We start from the raw sequence: 19,242 nt of genomic DNA, 5'->3' as shown, positions 1-19,242 counted from the left end.
TATTTTATATATAAATATGTATATAAATTTACATTTAAATATATTTAAATGTAAAATAATAAAAATAAACAGGTAAAATTAATTTTAATAATATTATATTTATCTCCTATCAAAAACTATCATGTCAACAAGTAATCAACAGGAAAAAAAATGAGTAAGATTTTTTACTTTTACCAAGTCCTTGAAATTTGGTTTGTATTTTATACTCACAGCATATCATGGCACTGGTCATCTCAGATCCAGAATTTGGTGTGACCCAATGGGAGGACTGAGGGAAAAGTTCTCAGTGGCCTGTTTACCATCTCCTTCTCCTTCCCGGAAGTTAGCTCAGCTCCCTCTCATCAGCAACCTTGGGATTGCACTTGGGCTCACCAAATGGGCCACATGGGGATCTCTACCCTTATGTCTCCTGGCTCTGGTGACATCCTCAATAATTATGAAACTTCCTAAAAAGTTTCATAAGTTTCTTCCTAAGAGCCAACACTTTCTGAGCACAAAATGCCAGGCATTTTGCTAACTCATGGGCACCAATTTGCCTTCCCAACATTTTGAGGGCCAGAGCTATTTGTCAGGTAAGGGTTTCCCTCATTACCCAGTGAGCATCGACAGAGCCCAGCCTGTGTTCCAAGTCAGGGGAGAGGGCTAGGGGTTCCTTAGGCAAAAGGACTGGGTACATCGATGTCCGGAGGTTTATAAAAATTCCTCCAGGTTGCTCAGAACGGGATCTGAAACCCCTCCACGTATCCTTTGTGCTCACCTCTTTCTTCATTGCCTCCGGAGAATCGCGAGGAGCACTTAGAGAAGACCTGGAGGTGGGGCCACCCGCTGCCCCAGACTCTCTTGGGGTGAGTCACCTCGGTGCCCCGGGTAGAGTGCGATTGGCGATTGGGGCAGAAACTCCTGTGGTGGCACGGGATCCGTCAGGACAGGGCAGGACCAGCGGCTCTCGGATCAGGGCGGAACCAATATCTGACCCGGACAGGTAAAACCAGGCGGCGGTGGCAGCGGCCGTGGTAGCGGCGAAGCTAGGCGGCGGGCAGGGCAGGCAGAAGCGATCTGCACATCAGCGCCCGGCACCCCTCGGCGCCGCCGGACACCATGAGCGGCCGAGTAGGGGACCTGAGCCCCCAACAACAGGAGGCGTTGGCCAAGGTGAGGGGCTTGGCGGGCAGGGAGGCTTGGGGAGCGATCCAGCAATCATCCGCCGCCTCACCGGTCTGGAGTCCTTAGGGTAGGATCGGGAAGTTTGGAGAGTGCCACAGTCCTGCCTGCCTGTCCAGCGCACAGCTCTGAGGCCCCTGTGCAGCAGTGCCCTGGGCGGGAGACCTCCCTGGGAGACTCTACGGGCAGATTCTGCCTTCCAGCCCTGCGGGACCCCCACCACCCTGCCCTGACCTTTGTTCCCCCGCTTGTTGGGGAGGGGGTGGTGTGAGCCTTGGGCTGAAGGGATTCTCAGATCTTGTGCTCAGATTGCGACATTTGTTTATTTGGTTTCTCATGGCTCTCTAACTCCTCAGGGCCTAAGCTTTCTCTCTGTGGTCAAAAAATAAAAATAATTTTAAAATAAAGGAAACTGGAGGGGGTTTTGATGATTTTGAGATAGTCTTGGTGGGTGCACTTGGGAGGGACATGATCATGGGAAAAGCGGAGAATGTACATGTCTTAGGTGACACAACCCTGGCTCACACTTTGCTTGTGAAGGAAAGAGTAGCTTAAAATTCTTGGGGAATAATTTATTTTGAGGACTTCCAGGTAGGAATGAGGACCCAAGGTGAAGAAAAGGGGCTTGGGAATTGGGAATCCACTCAGGGTCCCCTAGATGAAAAACAAACAAAACAACAACAACAACAAAACAAAAAAACCACCTATGGGTGAGAGAGGGATCCCTAGGTGGAGGGTCCTGAGTTAAGGAGAGAGGTCTCCAGTTAAGGAGGGTCCTGAGATGAAGGAGATGGGGTCCCTTGGTGAGTCCTTGCCCTTCCCACTGCTGATGCCCTCAGGGAAGCCCCTAATAGGAAGCTCTTCAAAGGGACTTGGACATTTGGCCTTTGGGGATGAATTATAATGGATATGCCTGTAGGTTAGAGCTTTACACAATGTAAAAAGTTTATTCTTATTTTTCCCATTACTTAACGTAATGAATTCTTATTATTTTAAAACACAGGAGAAAGGAGGAAAGTAGGAAGAATAGGGAAAAGTTTTCCATGGTCCCAGAGGTCTATATGTTATGGGGAGATGCCTCAAAAAGCACTCTAAGTCCGAATTTCAAATCAAAAGAGATAAATAATTACCTGGCCAGGGACTGTCACCCACGGCAGAGACTCAAGCTCTGTGGGAGGACAGCAGCTTCCTGGTCCATCCAAAGAGAATATAAGCACAAAAACCACAACTCAGTGACTTGCTTAGCATCATGTAAGCTAGCCAATCATAGAAATTAAAACATTAATAAGTGGGACCTATGGGCTCTAGGCAGGACTGGAATTTTCCAGTCAGCAAGTAAGCCATAAACAGAAGCAAAAAAAAAAAAAGCATTAGCTTTGCAGTTCAGTTGACCACAATCCCCGTTCAAGCAGGTGCTGGATAGTCGCATCCTGAATTTGGGTGGGGGTTCGGTGGGCGAGAATCTACTTCAAAGTTATGTAGACCTACAAGGGCATTCAAACCCAATGGGAGCTCACCATGACCACCGCTGCATCCTGAGTAAGGTACAATTTGTGGGATACAAAGTACAGAAAGACATTTTTTAAATAAGGAAACAGCTTTGATTTCAGTTTCTCAGAAACAGCTCTTGTAGCAGTGTTTTATAGAAGGCAGCAAAATGGAGTCTTAGGCCTGTTCTTGCTTTATAATTGTCTTATCTCACTCATCAAAATCTTATATCTATAATCTATATTTTTTAACTAATCTATAACTTATAACTTACACTCTTATTGATTGTATTTATCAGTTCACACCACAACATATCATCAGCCTGACCAGGTGTTGACCAATTCTGGTTACACTGCTAGATGCTTCTGTCTCCGTATGGCATCATGGTAGAGAAGAGTTGACTCCACATTACTTTAGACCCTCCCCAGCACCTGCTTGGAAGCTTTCTCTTTTCCTTGATGCTCATTGAAGAATTATGTGACCCTGGCAAGGGTAGAAGACATGGATTACTCCTGGCCCTTGCCACTTTTCCTACTGTGTTTCTGGGGAGAAGATTCTCCACCACCCACCCCAGCTTCAGTTTCATCTTCAAAATCGAATATGACCTTTGCACCTCCTGTATCAGGTCACATCCTGAGGGTCAAATGAGGGAACTCAGTAACCTGAGGAACTCAGTAACCTATGAGGAGTGCAGTGTTATGGCTTTTCTGGGGTGTGTGTGGGGGGGAGTTCATCCCCTTCCATATCTGCCAAAAAGCTTCCTCAGGTGCCCAGAGGCTATAGGAATTTTCATGTGTAACGATGTCTGTTTTAGGTGCCTGTTACTTGTTAACACCAAGAAATGTGTAAACTGATTATTCCTTTTTTTTGTTGTTGTTGTGTAAACAACACAGGAATACATTCTTATTTTAAATATCCTTCCTAAAGCTAAAGGAGGTTTAGTGGGTAACCATCAAGAACACTTCCTATAGCTTTGCTTATATCTGTTTCTGACCCCAAAATCAGATTCACAGATTCACCTCTAAACATGGCCCTTGCTTTCAGGTCCCACTGTTCCTATAGAAGTGAGTTCTTTTTTCTATCCCAGACCAAAGCCTCAATCTCAGGCCGTAACTCCTAGAGGTTTTTCTAAACTTTGCCAGGAGCAAAAGCTACCACCAAAATGAAACAAAAAGAAAGAAAGAAAGAAAAAGAAAAAAAGGCACCTTCCAGTGGACTGTCTGCCCTCCTTTCCTCCAATCCCCCCAAAGCCTTTTTTGCAGTCCCTTTGTAGTGACCTCTAGTTTTGTCCCCAGATGCTTCACTGTCCAGAGCATCCAGCAGGCCACATTTGTTGAGTGAGGCACCTGCCTTGAGCCAGGCCTTATGCTAAACTGCTTTACATGCACACTTTCCTTTGACTGGTACAAATTTATCATTATCCGTATTTACAGATGAGGAAACTGAGCCTCAGAGAGTTTATGTAACTTGCCTCCAAATCCAGGCCTCCAAGAGGTACCATCGGGGTGACATTACTAAAATTTTTTTTTGTGTGAAAACAGGGATGCCATGGCCTTGCCTCAGACTTGTGGAATGAGAGTCTTGTGGGGGCAGGGCTCCCCCAAGTTTAAGAAGGACCCAATGCTTCCTTCCTCCTATGGTGGACTGAAGGGGGACCATTCCCAGATACCCAAATGGTTCAGGGCAGGTGCTAACTATACAGGGTCCCCAGGTGGCAGATGAGGATTGCAGATGGGTCACAAGAATATCTCTGACCATCATATCCCCACCTTAGTTCCAGGAGAACCTCCAGGACCTGCTACCCACCTTGCCCAAGGCTGATGACTACTTCCTCCTGCGCTGGCTTCGAGGTTTGACTGCAAGAGTTGGGAGAGGCAGAGAGGGAGGGAAAGAATGGTGGCGGGGGGGGGGAGTCTCAGGAGAAAGCATGGTAAACCTGGGGAGCAATGCTGCAGAGAAGTAAATAACAGGCTTTGCATCCTCCTGCTCCGGGTTAAATTCTGAGCTTCCATGTGCATTAGTACCACACAAAATCCCCAATGAATCTTAGTTTCTGCATCTGAAAAATGAGTATGAGTCAGTGAATAGGCCCAGAGTCGAGGTAAAGTTAGAGTGAACACCCAGAAGGTCCTCAGGAATTAACTGGCCTGGCCTTGAATGAGATACCATTGAGCACCATCTTCAGGACTTGCCTTTGGACCTACATCCAGTTGCCTGTGGACAGAGCTATTTTATTTCCTTGAGGAAACTGCATGTCCCCGAGGGCACTGAGTACAGCCAACAATTAAAGAAGTGGATTTAAATAAAGGGAGAGAAGGGGTTTCTTGAGTTTCTTGCTATAGTTCTTGAAGTAACTATAGCAACAGCCTAACAAACAAATAACAGAAACCACAGCAAGGTTTAGGGGACAAAATCATTTTAACTCACTGCATCTCACAGAATGAATTTTGTACTTGAGGTGAGATTTGCCCAGAAATTAGACACACACTGCATGGTTTAAAACACCAGTCTTCAGAACTCTGGTTTGTGTAGAGAAGAGTGAGGGGAAGAATGGGGATGTGGGGATGAGAAAAAATATTATTAAAGAAGATCCAATGTTTGTTTTGGTTTATTCAAAACAAACAAAACAAAACACCAGTCTTCAATAGGCCTGCAACTGAACCCCAGCTATGCAACATTCTAGGCTGTGGCAAGTCATTCATTGTCTCTCATCCCCACTTTCCTCTTATATATAACAGGCATATTTGTCCCTACCTTTACGGTGTCTGTGGGTCAAACATGAGGTCACAGATGTGCACAAGGCCCGAATAAAGGAAGCCTCCAGGGGCTGGTTGTTTCCTTTTGTTTTGTTCCATCCTTTTTTTAAGAATTCTTTTTTTTATAAACTTTACTTTTTTAAAACTGTTATAGATTTTTCAGGAAAATTGCAAACATAGCATAGAATGGGCTATATACCCTGTACTCTATTATTGTATCTTATCTTTGTATGATACATTTATTACAATTAATGAATCATTATGAGTACATCATCATTATTATAACTAAAAACTCTATATTATGTGGATTTCTTTAGTTTTTCTATTGACAGATTTCATTTCACATTGACGTTACATTTAATCATTTGTCTCCTTAAGATCCTTTTAGCTGTAGTAGTTTCTGTTTGTATTTGTTTTGTTTTGCTTTAAAAGGGAGCATATCATTGTCATGTGCCTGAGCTAAAGATGGAGTTGGAACAGAGTATTTCTAGAAACCAATTGACAAGGCACATCTTCATTCATTTTCTTTTATTACCATAAGGAAATGTCTGAGACTGGGTAACTTTATAAAGAGGTTTATTTAGCTCACCATTTTGGAGGTTCACACGTGTGATGATGGCCTTCTTGTTAGCAGAGTCTCCAGATAACACAGGGCATCACATGGCAAGAGACAAGGAGCATGCATGTCTGTCTCTCTTCTGGTCTTTCTCCTTCTAATCAAGTTGCTAAGATTCAACCATGAGGGCTCCACTCTGATGACCTTAATCTAATCTTAACCACTTTCCAGAGGCCTCATCTCTAAATACCAGAATTAGATTAAGTTTCCACCCTCTTAATACCTCACAGTGGGGATTAAATTTCAACTCATGAAACCTTGGGGACATGCTCAAACCACATTTGAACCGTAGCATATCAGTCTTTTCTCCTCCTGTGAAGTCTTTTTGGGTTTAAATCCAGCTTTTGGGTGTCTGGTATGTTCTTGATAAGTAAGTGAGATCACAGATCACAGATACCTTAAGCTGCCAGATCATTGAAAAAGGAAAGAATCTCAGATCCACTGTGGCCTTTTACTTCCTGCTGTAGGTGACAAGACTGTAGATAAGACTATCCACGTGGGTGTCAGCCACGTTACTCCCTGCCTTACCTACCCTGGATATAGACCAAGAGAAGTTTGAGTGATGGAGCTGAGCTTCACAGAGGCTTCTCCCTCAGGCCTAATAATGACAAGCCTTGGGCTGGGGTTGGGGCTTAGTGGTAGAGTTCTTGCCTAGCACTTTCGAGGCCCTGGATCTAGCCTCAGCACCACGTAAAAATAAATAAATAAATAAATAATGTATAGTGTCCGACTACAATTAAAAATAAATATTTAAAAAAAATAATAATGACAAGCCTTCCCTAAACCTCCTTCTGATGTCCTTCCCCTCTGTTTCTTTATCTGCATTCTTCATCAGTGTCTGTTTCTCCCAGTCAGATGCCAGCTCCATAAGGGCAGTATCTATGCCTGCCCTGGTCCCCTTAGTCTGGCACATAGTAGGTACAACTAAAAACTCTATCCTCATATCCCATCATCAGCACCCAAACCACTGTTTATAGGATAAGAACCCCCAACAGATAATAGAATAATATTGTGAATAATTATGTACTAGTAAATTTAAAAATCTAGATGAAATAGATGAATTTCTAGGAAAAAAATATATAGGGCTAAAATCCAGCATGAAGAAATAGAAAATGACAGACTAATAAATTTAAAGAAATTGAGGGGCTATGGATATAGCACAGTGGTAGAACAACACATGCTCAGCCTGTTAGAGGCCCTGGGTTTGATCCTCAACATTGAAAAAAATAAGAAAAAGAAAAAGAAAGAAAGAAATGGAAAAGGTAGTAAAAACCTCTACTCCCCCAAAACTCAAACTCCAGGCTTTATAGGAAAATGCTTCCAAAATTTTGGTTAATTACTATCTTATATGAATTGTTTTAGGATATATGAAAGAATGAGGCTTTTTCTTTTCTTTTCTTTAGAGAGAGAGAGAGAGAGAGAGAGAGAGAATTTTAAAAATATTTATTTTTCAGTTTTCGGTGGACACAACATCTTTTATTTTATTTTTATGTGGTGCTGAGGACCGAACCCAATGCCCTGTGCATGCCATGTGTGTTCTTGAGCCACATCCCCAACCCCAAGAATGAGGTTTTTTCTTGTGAGGCTTGAGTATTATTTCAAATATAGATAAGAACAATTAAAACAAAAAAGAGAAGAGAAAGTCTATACCTGTTTTACTTGTTAATATAGTAATAAATATAAATAAAATATTACATAATAGAATCCATTAGCTTATTAAAATTATATGACATCATCAAGAAGAACTTATCTTGGGTCTGCAAGAATAGTTCAACATTAAAAAATCTATCAGTGTCATTGAAATCACTAATAGATTTAGAAATGAAAAATCATATGGCTATCTCAATTAACACAGAAGAAGCATTTGAAAAAGTTCAAATCCTATTTGTAAGACAAATGTATTGGGGACTGGAGAGTGATAGAATGCTTATCTAGAATGCACAGGGCTTTGGGTTCAATCTCTAGCACCCCAAAACAAAAACAAACAATTCTTACAAACTAGGAATAGAAGAGAATTTGCTTAACTTGGTAGTAATGGTAACATAGCACAAATCTCCTAACAAATATTATGAATAAGGATAAATTTTAGATACATTTCCTTTAAGATCAGAAACAAGGAGAGGATAACACCAGTGAACATTATGATCTAAACAGAACTAGAGACTTTTGCTAATGCTATAAGAAAAGAAAAAATAATCAGTAGTTTAAAGACTGGAAGGAAATTTCGAGTTAAAAGTTTTTCAGATCCATTACTTATCTCCCTTGAAAACCACAGGATCAACAGAAAAACTCTAGATCTAAAGAGAAAGCTTAACCATATTTCCAGATACAAAATTCAATAGTATTTTTTTCTGTGGCTGCAACCAATTGTAAAATATCATGAAAAAATGTATATTATTCCAAGTAACAACAAAGCTTATAAAATAACTAGACATTTAACCTGGAGCACAGAAGATCTGTATATGAAAAAAATCTTAAAATCATTGAAGTATATATAACTGCTCTGTTCAGTTCAGTAGCCTCTAAGCACATATAATTATGAAAATTTAAATTAAGCCAAATTAAAACTTGAGATATTCTGTCACACTAGCCAAAGATAGGACATTTCCCATCATTATAAAAAGTTTGATAGACCCAACCTGATTTTCTCTTAAAATTGGGAGCCATCTTGCCACAAAGCCATGAAAAGATAATTTTGGCTTTACTATAAATTACTGCAAATTCTGAACCTGCTTGGAATGCCTGCCCTTGCCTTGAACTCACCCTTGCCTGGCTCTCTGACCAGACAGCAGCCCTCTCTGAAACTTTAGTGACGCCTCACAAATCTTGGCCTTCCCTGGCCAGATAACAACCCTTTCTGAGGCTCTAATGACCTTCATAAATTCTGATGTCGGGCCAGCAAAAATGTAAACTACCATTAGTGTTATGCTTGTCAGAGTTCTGTTATCTGTAATCCCCCTTTGTGCAACTTTCTGGGCTATAAAGCTGGGCTGCAGGAAAGCTGCTGCGGCTGTCTTGTTCCTGCAGTTTTGGGTGGGAGAGGCAGCCTGGCCGGTCGAAAAAATAAGCTTGCTTTAATTTGATTTTAATTGGAGTCAGTGGTCTTTTCTTGCATGCTGGTCTAACAAGTTCTGTTGAACATCACTGACACAGAGGTGATTTTTAAATGAATATATAACTGGGAGAAAAGTGTAAAAAAAAAAAATTTACATTTATAGCTCCTCTTAATATATTTGCACAGATCTCCATTGACAAACATATTTGACCTCTGAAAATGCGACTAGGATCATTTGTGCGGCAGATTTAGCCTCAGTCAAAGCTGCTGAGGAGCCAGAAGCAGTGGCACCAGCCTGTAATCTCAGCAATTTAGGAGGCTGAGACAGGAGGATCGAAAGTTCAAGGCCACACTCAGCAACTTAGTGAGCCCTTATCTCAATAAATAAATGAATTAATTAAAAGAAGAGAGCTAGGGCACACTCAATGGTAAAGTGTCTCTGGCTTCAATCTCCAGTACTTAAAAAGAGCTGTGGGCTATCCGTCTGTTTAGGCAATGAATGGTACATTATGGGAGATAATCAGAATTGAGCTAGTGGCCTCAATGGATATTGCTGGAGGTGGTTCATGATTAGGGCAGAGGAATTCTGGGTGATATCAGGCCCTTTCCTCTTGAAAATCTCTAATCTTGCATCTCAGCAGCTCCATAATGAACAAATTCAACAGTGAGACAGTGGTCTTAGAGAGCAATGGTCATGGCATTTCTAAAATAGAACATAGTTGGGTGTGGTGGCGTGTACCTGTGGCCCTAGACACTTGGGATGCTGAACCCAGGAGTTCAGGGTCAATCTGGGTAACATAGCTTGTCTCTCAAAATTAATTAAATCAAATAGAGCATAACATTTTTATTAAAATATAACAATTTCTTCAAAATAAGTAATCACAACAATAGCTACTCTTTATTGAGAATTTAACTGTGGACTGGGAATGTAGCTCAGTGGTAGAGTGCTTGCCTTGTATGTATGAGCACCTGGGTTCAATCCTTAGCACACACACAAAAAAGTGAGAACCTCCTGTGAGCTAGGTACTGTGCCAAGCACTTTATCTACTGTATCTCACACTTTCCTTTGAATTATTGAACAAATTATTATTCCTATTTAACATATTTTTAAAAATAAGGCTCAGAGAAGGTAAATGGCTTGATCCAGGTTGCATAGGAAACAAAAAGGCAAAACTAGAATTCAAGCCCAACTCTAATTGCAAATCCCATGCTTCTTAGCACCTCAATACTGTGTGGAGTCTCAGCTCCTTGGAGAATGCAAACTATTGCAGGCTAGATTGACTTCTAGATTTCAAAGTTTTCAAAGGCCTGGAAACAGAAATCAAGGGCCCTCCAGTGTCTACCAGAAGAGTAAAGATCCTTGCTTAAGGAAAAAAAAAAAAAAGAAAAGAAAAACATTTCCAGACCCCAGAGTATTCTTGGGGTGTCAGGAAAAGGTTGAGAACACCCCCATCATGTCCTCACGAGCTTTCAGAAAGCAGCTTATTCTCCATCTGACCTCCAGCCTCTTCCCTCATTCTTCTTTCAGCTCGGAACTTCGACCTGCAGAAGTCAGAGGACATGCTCCGGAAGGTGAGGACCCATCATCCCTAGGGTCCTGTTTCCTGCAGGCTGTTCCCCCAGTAGTCAGTGAGAAAGTGTGCCCATTCTCCAATGTCTTCCTCCTCAGCTTCCTGTCTACATCAGTCCTGGGTCCCTCTCCTTCAAGCCCTCCTCCTGTCCCTATTCCTAGTTCTGTGTAGTGGAGCCTGCGGATGCTCTGACAGGACATTGGTGGCTGTGGGCAAAGAGACCTGGTCTGGTGTCCCTAGGTGCCTGCAGAGGCCTTTGGGGCAAGCCTTTTCATGTCTCTGCAGCACATGGAGTTCCGGAAGCAACAGGACTTGGACAACATCCTTTCATGGCAGCCCTCAGAGGTGAGCCCCATGCAGCATCTCCTAGGCCATCTGATGTCCCTCTGTCCACCAACTCACAACCACCTGAGGGAGCAGGGACATGGTCTAGTGGGCCAGTTTGAGTCAGGGCCTTACCCATGTGTCCAGGTGATCCAGCGGTATGACTCGGGCGGTCTGTGTGGCTACGACTATGAAGGCTGTCCTGTGTGGTTTGACATCATTGGGACCCTCGACCCCAAGGGTCTTCTCCTGTCAGCCTCCAAGCAGGAGCTGATCCGGAAACGCATCAAGGCCTTTGAGTTGCTTCTGCAGGAGTGTGAGCTGCAGAGTCAAAAGGTGAGCAACTGGGGAGTTGGGGTGGGGCACATGGGGACCTAGTCTGTCCAGTTTGGGGCCCCAGGTCCAGGGAAGGATGACACCCTGTCCCCCTACCCCTCATACTTAGAGGTCTGGTAAAACATGAGCTCTTCCTGCTGTCCCCCTCTGTGAGTATCCAAGGTGTACATCATACTTTACTTGCATCAGTCTAGGGTCACCAAAGCCTCTACATGAGACACTGATCTGGGTGCAGATAAAGATCTAGCTCTGTTCTTCTGGGAATTCTGAGAACAGTGGATACTCAGCTTTGCTTATGGAAACGATATCCCACCATTACAAATTTTATAACAACAAACACCAGTGGGTGAGCGTCCCTGATAACAGTAACCCTGAAACTAGGTGCATCCCCTGAGGGGCCCTTGAAGCTACTCGGGAGTTGCTGAAACACAAATATTGAGCTTTATGGGGCATGAAGCTTCTGATTCAAGAAGGCTTCCACATCCTCCTTTGCAGATCTCTTCTCCTTGCCTTGAGCTGCTCTTTGATCCTCTGTATCCTTTAGGATGAATCTAATGCCACATGTGGCCTTGTTGGTTTTGTGAGTTTACATAAGTAATGAGGCTAAGAAGTTTCCTCTGGTGGAGCTGATATGTCACTGTGGCCTGATTTGGCAAATGACTGACTCCACATGACAAGGGCAAGTCCTGTGTTGTCATCATCACCTGGCACAAATGCTGGATACAAAATAGACCCCAGAAAGGACTTGTAGCAAGGATGAGCAAATTACGAAGTGTTGTAGATAGTGCCTGGTTTGAATAGATGTATGTCTCTCAATTAGGAGGGCTGTGCAGCTTTTATGGTGTTAACACAATGTCTTCCGTTCCATAGAGGCTCCCAATTGAAGTCGATAATTATGATGATGATGATACTATATACAAATGCCAACCTCTGAGTTCTTTATGCATCATTTTACTGAATTTTCATAGCAACTCTAGCAGAACCTAGAATTATCTCCATTTCACAAAGAAAGAGAGCTAGTGGTTAAAAATCAGAGTACTTAAAAATCAGAGTGGTTAAAAATCCACCCAGAGGGCTGGGGTTGTGGCTCAGTGGTAGAGCGCTCTCGTAACACGTGCGAGGTGCTGGTTTTGATCCTCAGCACCACATAAAAATAAATGAATAAAATAAAGGTATTGGGGCTGGATATGTAGCTCAGTTGGTAGAGAGAGTGCTTGCCTCCCATGCAAAAGGCCCTGGGCACAACCCCCAGCACCACAAATTAATTAATTAATTAATTAATTAAAGGTATTGTGTCCCACTACAACTAAAAAAAATCCACCCAGGGCCACACAGCCTGCCAAAAGCATAGCTCTGGATTGAATACAGTCATGAAACTACAAATGTTTGTAAAATGCTAAGGGTGTGGGTGGCAAGGAGGTCGGGAGAAGTGCCTGAATCTCTCTGGCCAGGCTCTCCAGGAGCTATGGTCTGACCAGTAGAACTGCTCTGATCTATGCAGCTGGGTAGGAAGATTGAGATGGTGCTGTTGGTGTTTGACATGGAGGGACTGGGCCTGAAACACCTGTGGAAGCCGGCAGTGGAGGTCTACCAGCAGGTAAGGCAGATGCTGCCAGAGGCTAGAGTGGCGGTGGCTCCCAGGCTAATAGGGAGCTGCAGTCCACACTAGCTTCTGGTCTGTGGGAAAGTGGAGATGCCTTCCAGGGGCGCCACAGACCAGCCAGCCATGCTCACCTGGAGTCCACCCTCCAAGGGGAGACAGGAGCTAGAATAACACAGAGGAGGGAACATACACTCCTGGGGAAGTCAGGAGGGGCCAGGGGTGGGCTTCTTGTCTCAGCAGTGTCAGAGGCCACAGAAATGGAGGGGTAAGGCCGTGACCAGCCTCATCTTGACTTCACAGTTTTTTGCCATGGTGGAAGCAAATTATCCTGAGACAATGAAGAATTTAATTGTTGTTCGAGGTGAGCCCATGTCTGGGATGGGTTCTGGGGAGGGAGAAGTGGAGAATGGGGTAAGAGGGACAGTAGGTCAGCCTTTGAGTTTAGGGCTTCTCAAACCATCCTTTGTGAAGAACTGGTTCTTTTGTTTGTTTGGGTTCTGAGTTCCAGGCCTTTCAGTAGGGCAGACTGATACTTTTGTGACATGCAGAATCCTACACTGGTATATTGCAGCAATGTCGAATAAGTTCTAAGTTTCTCCGAGTTTGCTGTTATTTTCCTTACTTACTTCATTCTGGATTGGTAACAGTCCGTGGACCATGCTGACTAACGAACACTCTTTGAGCAGGAATGATCCCTGTGTTCAATGGTCATGCAGGGAGGGGGTCACCACGGGTGCCTGCAATTAGATGATCTGGGTTGAATCTAACTAGTTCTGTGACTTTGAGTTAAGTCTGTTTCACACCATTGAGACTCAGTTTTCTCATTCTGTGGGATGAAGAGGCAATGAAAGAAAGCTGGTATGAGACACTCTATGGAGAAGACAGCACAGAGCCCAATTCACAGAAAGTCCTCAGTGAGAGGGACCAAGATAGGATGAGACAGGAAGTCTAAAGCAGATGCCCTATCTACTTGTGCTAAAGAGGATCCCAAAGCCACCTGAAAAAAATCACAAGTACACAGAGGCACCACTGGGGTCAGTTTTGACACTGGACCCAACACTTTACAACTGAGATAGGGGATACAGCCATTTATTGAGAGGCAGCTACTGTGTTACCCATAACATGATTTCACAGCACTAAGACTCAGAGAAGGTGAGTTATTAGCTGAAGGTCACATAGCAGGGAGTGGCAGAATCCAGGTCAGTCCAAATCTTGTCTAGCACATGCCCCTGGGCATGGCTTTATATACCAGTGTCTTCTCTGGTCCAGCTTCTTGAGGGAGTTTTATGTGTTTCAGCCCCCAGACTTTTCCCAGTGGCCTTCAACTTGGTTAAATCGTTCATGAGTGAGGAGACACGCAAGAAGATAGTGATTTTGGGAGGTGAGTGACTTGGTCTCCTGGAGAGACCCTCTTTGCATCTGCAGAGGTCAATGCTGAAGGCCCCATTTCTGTCTGGCTCATCTTGACTCAGTCACTGACCCTGGGTGACCCAGTCAGCTTCTGTATACAAAAGCAAGGCTTTGACTCCTAGACCAATGGCCTGGAAACCACATAAACTCTTGGATACTCTTAGGAGTAGATGCCCAGGGTACAGCTAGGGACATACTATGTCTCCTCCCTGGGCTCTCTTTTGATCTCCCTGAGCCCCTTGGAGGCCCCCTCTTGTTCCCACACAGACAACTGGAAGCAGGAGCTGTCAAAGTTCATCAGCCCCGACCAGCTGCCTGTGGAGTTTGGGGGGACTCTGACTGACCCTGATGGCAACCCCAAGTGCATAACTAAGGTATGGAGTGCCCAGAGGATGGGGACAGAGGGGAGACCACCGTGGCCTAGTGTCTACTCACCCACCTTCACCCTCCCTCACCCACAGATCAACTATGGGGGTGAGGTGCCCAAGAGCTACCACCTGTCCAAACAGGTGAGGATGCAATATGAGCATACAGTGACCGTGGGCCGTGGCTCCTCCCAGCATGTGGAGAATGAGATCCTGTTCCCAGGCTGTGTGCTCAGGTAGGGACAGCGACCGCTCCACACCTGGATGCAACTGGAAGAGGCTCCAGGGCCTGGGCAGGAGGTCATCAGTGGGGTTCTGTCTGTTGCAGGTGGCAGTTTGCATCTGATGGTGGAGACATTGGCTTTGGGGTTTTCCTGAAGACCAAGATGGGGGAGCGGCAGAGGGCTGGGGAGATGACAGAGGTACTGCCCAGCCAGCGCTACAATGCCCACCTAGTGCCTGAGGATGGGAGCCTCGCCTGCTTCAAGGCTGGTGTCTGTAAGAGCTGCAGGATTCACTGTCCTCTTCCTGACAGAGAAAAGAGCTGGTCATCTCTTGCCAGTCCAGCCTTCTGTGTGCCCACTATTTCCAGCTCACAGGGACTGTGTTGGGGACCTTATAAGCTCTTAGGTCCCACAGGGTCTAGGGGAGTCGGCTTTGGAATCTTAGATCTGAAGAGTGGCCCCTACATGTGAATACAAGGGCAGAGATTCATTACAGAGGAAGAGCTGGAGTTATGAGTCTGGGGCTGTGAGCTCAGTCCTGGGAACTCTCCATAGGAGGCTGAGGCAGGAGAGTAAATAGCCATGGGCATACCGCTAGTTGCATGGACCACCCTGCTCCAGGAATTCCCAAAAGGTGGCTTCCTCTAGCTGCTTATCCTTTGTTCCCAGATCACCCAGGACAGAGGCAGTTTGATTAATTTTTACCAGAAACTAATACAGTATATTAGTCAGCATCCCGTTACTACAATAGAATACCTAAGACAATGAACTTATAAGGGAACAGATTTATTTTGTTTCACAGTTTTGGAGGTTCCAGTCCATGATCAATGGACCTCCTTGATTTGAGCCTATGGCAAGGCAGCACATCATGGCAGGAGCGTAAAGTAGAACAAAATCGCTTATAAGTCAAGGAGCAAAAGAAGAAAGGAAGAGACAGGGTCCCACAACCCCCTTTGAAGACATGTCCCAATGACCAAAGATGGGGGAGTGGCCACACCCCCTAAAGGTTGCAATAGCTTCCAATAGCACTATCCTGGGGACCAAGCCTTTAATACATGGGTTTTTAGGGGGCATTCAAAATCTAACTATAGCACCCAGAAACTGCTCACCTTCCACTTTTGTAGTGAGTAGAGCAAGGAGGGAGGGAAGACAAGGTCAATTTCCTGTGAAGAAGGAGGATTTGTGTTAGTAAAACTTTAACCAATACATTACCTAGTGCAGACTGAGGAAAGGGAGTATTAGGAAGGTGGTGAAAGAGAAGTCTGGATGATTCCATGTCCCAAAGTCCATGCTAGACCTTGGCACTATAGGAAATGCCTTCCATCTGTGAGCTGGAAAAGCTGCTCATGTAGCTCAGTTAGTGCTTGCCTCCAGAGGAAGTAGGGCTGCTCTTTGGGCTGAGCCATTGGGATAAGGGAGTCCCAGTTCCTCTCCCTTGCTCTCTGGTCACTGGAAAGTCATATCACCTCTCTAAGTCTCAGTTTCCTCATTCATACAATGGATGTATGAGCTTTCTGTCACTATAAAAAAATACCTGAAGCAATTAACTTATAAAGAGAAAAGGTTTACTTTAGCTCATGGTCTGGCAGTTTCCACTCTAAGATCTAGCAATCCCATTACTTTGGATCTCTGGTGGGTGGCAAATCATGGTGGGAGCACATTGTGAAATAAAACCACTCACATCACAAGCCAGGATGCAAGAGAGAGAGAGAGAGAGAGAGAGAGAGAGAGAGAGAGAGAGAGAGAGAGAGAGAATATGGTCCTACGATCCCCTTTAAGGGCACCCCCAATGGCCTAAGGACATCCACAAAGCCCCACCTCCTAAAGATTCAATCATGTCCCAGTAGCACCACCCTGGGAATCAAGGCTTTAACATTTGGACCTTTGGGAGACACTTATCCATAGCAATGAGAATGACAGCACCTTCCTCATGGGTCATTCTGAGGATTCAGGAAGCTAGAAGGGCTGATGTAATGCCTGGTGGCTAAAAGGGGCGACACAGCATGTAGTGGGTCTCATGATTCCTTTATGTACTACAGGCACCATCCAAGGAGTAGGAGTGAGCAATGGGCTAGGGGCTGGGCAATGACTGATCCTCAGGCCCCACCCAAGGACCTGGACAGCCCATTTACAGGGCCACTAGCTGTCCATATGTGCTGGGCTCACTCTGCCTGACGTGTCTTTGCAGATGTCCTGCGCTTTGACAACACCTACAGCCTGCTGCATGCCAAGAATCTCAGCTATACTGTGGAGGTGCTGCTCCCTGACAAGGCATCTGAGGAGAAACTGCAGAGTCTCAATGCAACGAAACCCTCTTCAGTGCATTGAGCACCCTGACAGCCTCTATCCTGCTCTCTCCAACCCCTTTACACCCTGCTCCTTGCTCCTGCCTTCCCAGGTAGGATGGTGTTGATGGTCACAGAGAGCCATCTATCCCTCATCATCACCTCAGCCCACTGTGGGCCCATTTGCATAGTGGCCAAGCAGCGGGGAGGGAACCAGATGAGCTTCTCATCCCCTGTTTCTAGAGAATGAGAATAGCATGACCCTGAATTCACCAAGGAAGGTTCCTCCCACAAGGTCTACCCATCCCAGCATTTACCCATGCTTAGTGTCCTAGCTTGGGGCAGGGAGTATATGTGAGCACCAGATTTGACAGGAGCAATGCTAGGTGCAGGCCTAAAGAGCAGGGAAGCCCCATTTTCTACATGCAGGAGGTCAATAGGAATAGGAAAGGCCAGCTGAGGTAGCTGGGTAGAAGACGGGGCAGGAGTAGGAGGCTCAGGTCCAGCTGAGCAACAGGGCCTCTTTAAGCTTGTTCTCCCGCCTTTTAGGGAAAGTCAGAAATGAAGAGGCAGGACCCTGCAGGGGTATCATCAGTGCTGGGGGAAGCCATTCTGAGTCCTACAAAGTTGGGTAGATAAAGACTGAGTCTCCAATGACCTCTCCTCCCCTCCACCCTTGTCGGGGTCTTGCCACATTCAGCTCTGGTTCTTTGTGGATCGAGTAGGGGCCAAGATCAAAGCACAGCTAGAAGCAGGTGTCAAGGTGCTGGGATAAAGAGTGTGAGCTGCCACCTCAGGGTGCTCATGCTGGTCTCAGACTTACTTCTTGGAGAACCATTCAGCTCTTCCACCATCTTTGTATCTCATCAAAGGGAGAATAGAAAGTCTGCTGCCAATGTCCCTCCCCTTTTGTGATCCAAGAGCTGGCTATAATGGCAATGGTTGCTCTAAGACTGACCCTCCTGGTGCCCAGTTAGGATAGCCACCTGCTCTGCAGTGTGACTGTACCCAACAGAGTAGACCTCGCCCAGGAATGAGCTGAGGAAGCCATCAACTTGAGCTAGTGTCTTGGTGGGTTGACTCTGGGTGACAATGAGGCCATCACCTGGAGCCTGGGAGCCCAGGTTATACTGTCCTGCACCCTGGTCTCTGGCTGGGCCATGCCAGGGGCCACCAATATTTCAAAAGACTGTGTCCCACCCAGGTGGGCTTAGTCTCTGGCTCAGAATCACTGATCCTGCCCTCTTGGTCTTTTTGCATTGCTATCCCACATGGCAAGAATACTGAGTACCCAGCTATATCCCCTGGAGTGAGTGGTCAGATGTTGCGATAAAAGGGATCTTTGCTGCAAAGCATTAACATTCTGGTTGCCACAGCCCCTCCCAGAGACCAGAAGGTCTCAGCACATGCCACCCAGCCAGGCACTTTGCAAACAAGATGCCAGGCACCAGCCCCTTTTCCTCTCTCAAGATTCTGTGATTTCATTTTCTTCAGTTGATAGGTGCTTTCTGTTACCCAAGATGTATTTTAAGAGACAAAATGATGAGGCTGAGGAAGGCGAGGAGTCTTTAGGAGATCCCTGTGGGAGTTTCAGCTCCCTATCCCTCCTGGCCCCTGCAACTGGGGCAGCTGTTTTGTTCATGGCTTGGAATCTGAGCAGGAGCTCTGTTGCAATAAAAAACAAACTAAACTAAACTTCTAAATCCCAGTGCCATGAGGAATTCCTGTCCAACATGGTGTTTAAGCAGATTAGCAAGGAAAAAAAATGGGGTGTGTGGGCAACTGCAGTTGGGAGGACCCTGTGCCAGATATCATAAAGCCCATCTGTTGTCATAATGTGGACTCAGAAGTGCTTCAGTTCAGCCTTCAAACCTCCTGCCTAATAACAACATTTCTGGATTTGAACCCTGACCCTTGCCCTTCTAACCATCCAATTTTCCATTACCAGCACAGCTTCATGCAAGTTGCAAATGTTGCTCTGCCCTTGCACAAGGGTTTCCTGAGGTCCTATTTACAAAAAACAGACACAAATACAGGCTCCCTGGGCG

General features: G+C 45.2%; 1 protein-coding gene across 5 annotated transcripts; it reads left to right on the top strand.

Annotated features, from left to right (window-relative positions):
• The first annotated feature begins 367 nt into the window (after positions 1-367).
• On the top strand, positions 368-18,889 carry LOC143383302 (SEC14-like protein 4). 5 transcript variants are annotated; one of them, XM_076837724.2, is made up of 14 exons: positions 551-572; positions 781-845; positions 983-1,152; positions 4,424-4,499; positions 10,605-10,648; positions 10,933-10,992; positions 11,119-11,307; positions 12,809-12,904; positions 13,211-13,271; positions 14,208-14,291; positions 14,588-14,694; positions 14,782-14,921; positions 15,014-15,183; positions 17,098-18,889. In XM_076837724.2, the coding sequence occupies exons 3-14, from the start codon at positions 1,099-1,101 to the stop codon at positions 17,235-17,237; spliced, it is 1,221 nt and encodes a 406-aa protein (XP_076693839.1). In that variant the 5' UTR covers positions 551-572; positions 781-845; positions 983-1,098; the 3' UTR covers positions 17,238-18,889. The 5 variants fall into 5 exon arrangements, with proteins under 5 accessions (XP_076693826.1, XP_076693817.1, XP_076693834.1 ...); XM_076837711.1 differs by lacking the exon at positions 983-1,152 and having other exon boundaries at positions 368-572; XM_076837702.1 differs by lacking the exon at positions 983-1,152 and having other exon boundaries at positions 368-572; positions 709-845.
• Positions 18,890-19,242: the final 353 nt, after the last annotated feature.

Source organism: Callospermophilus lateralis, chromosome 1 (genome assembly GCF_048772815.1).
Source record: "Callospermophilus lateralis isolate mCalLat2 chromosome 1, mCalLat2.hap1, whole genome shotgun sequence".
NCBI lineage: Eukaryota > Metazoa > Chordata > Mammalia > Rodentia > Sciuridae > Callospermophilus > Callospermophilus lateralis.
This window is presented reverse-complemented; position numbering and strand designations above follow the sequence as displayed.

Bases quoted from the DNA above. Each gene is read 5' to 3' on its own strand.
- LOC143383302 (XM_076837702.1), top strand. From the start codon at position 521: ATGGGCACCAATTTGCCTTCCCAACATTTTGAGGGCCAGAGCTATTTG. The intron at 846-4,423 runs GTGAGTCACCTC...TCCCCACCTTAG, and splicing joins CTGCCCCAGACTCTCTTGGG to TTCCAGGAGAACCTCCAGGA. The intron at 12,905-13,210 runs GTAAGGCAGATG...TTGACTTCACAG, and splicing joins CAGTGGAGGTCTACCAGCAG to TTTTTTGCCATGGTGGAAGC.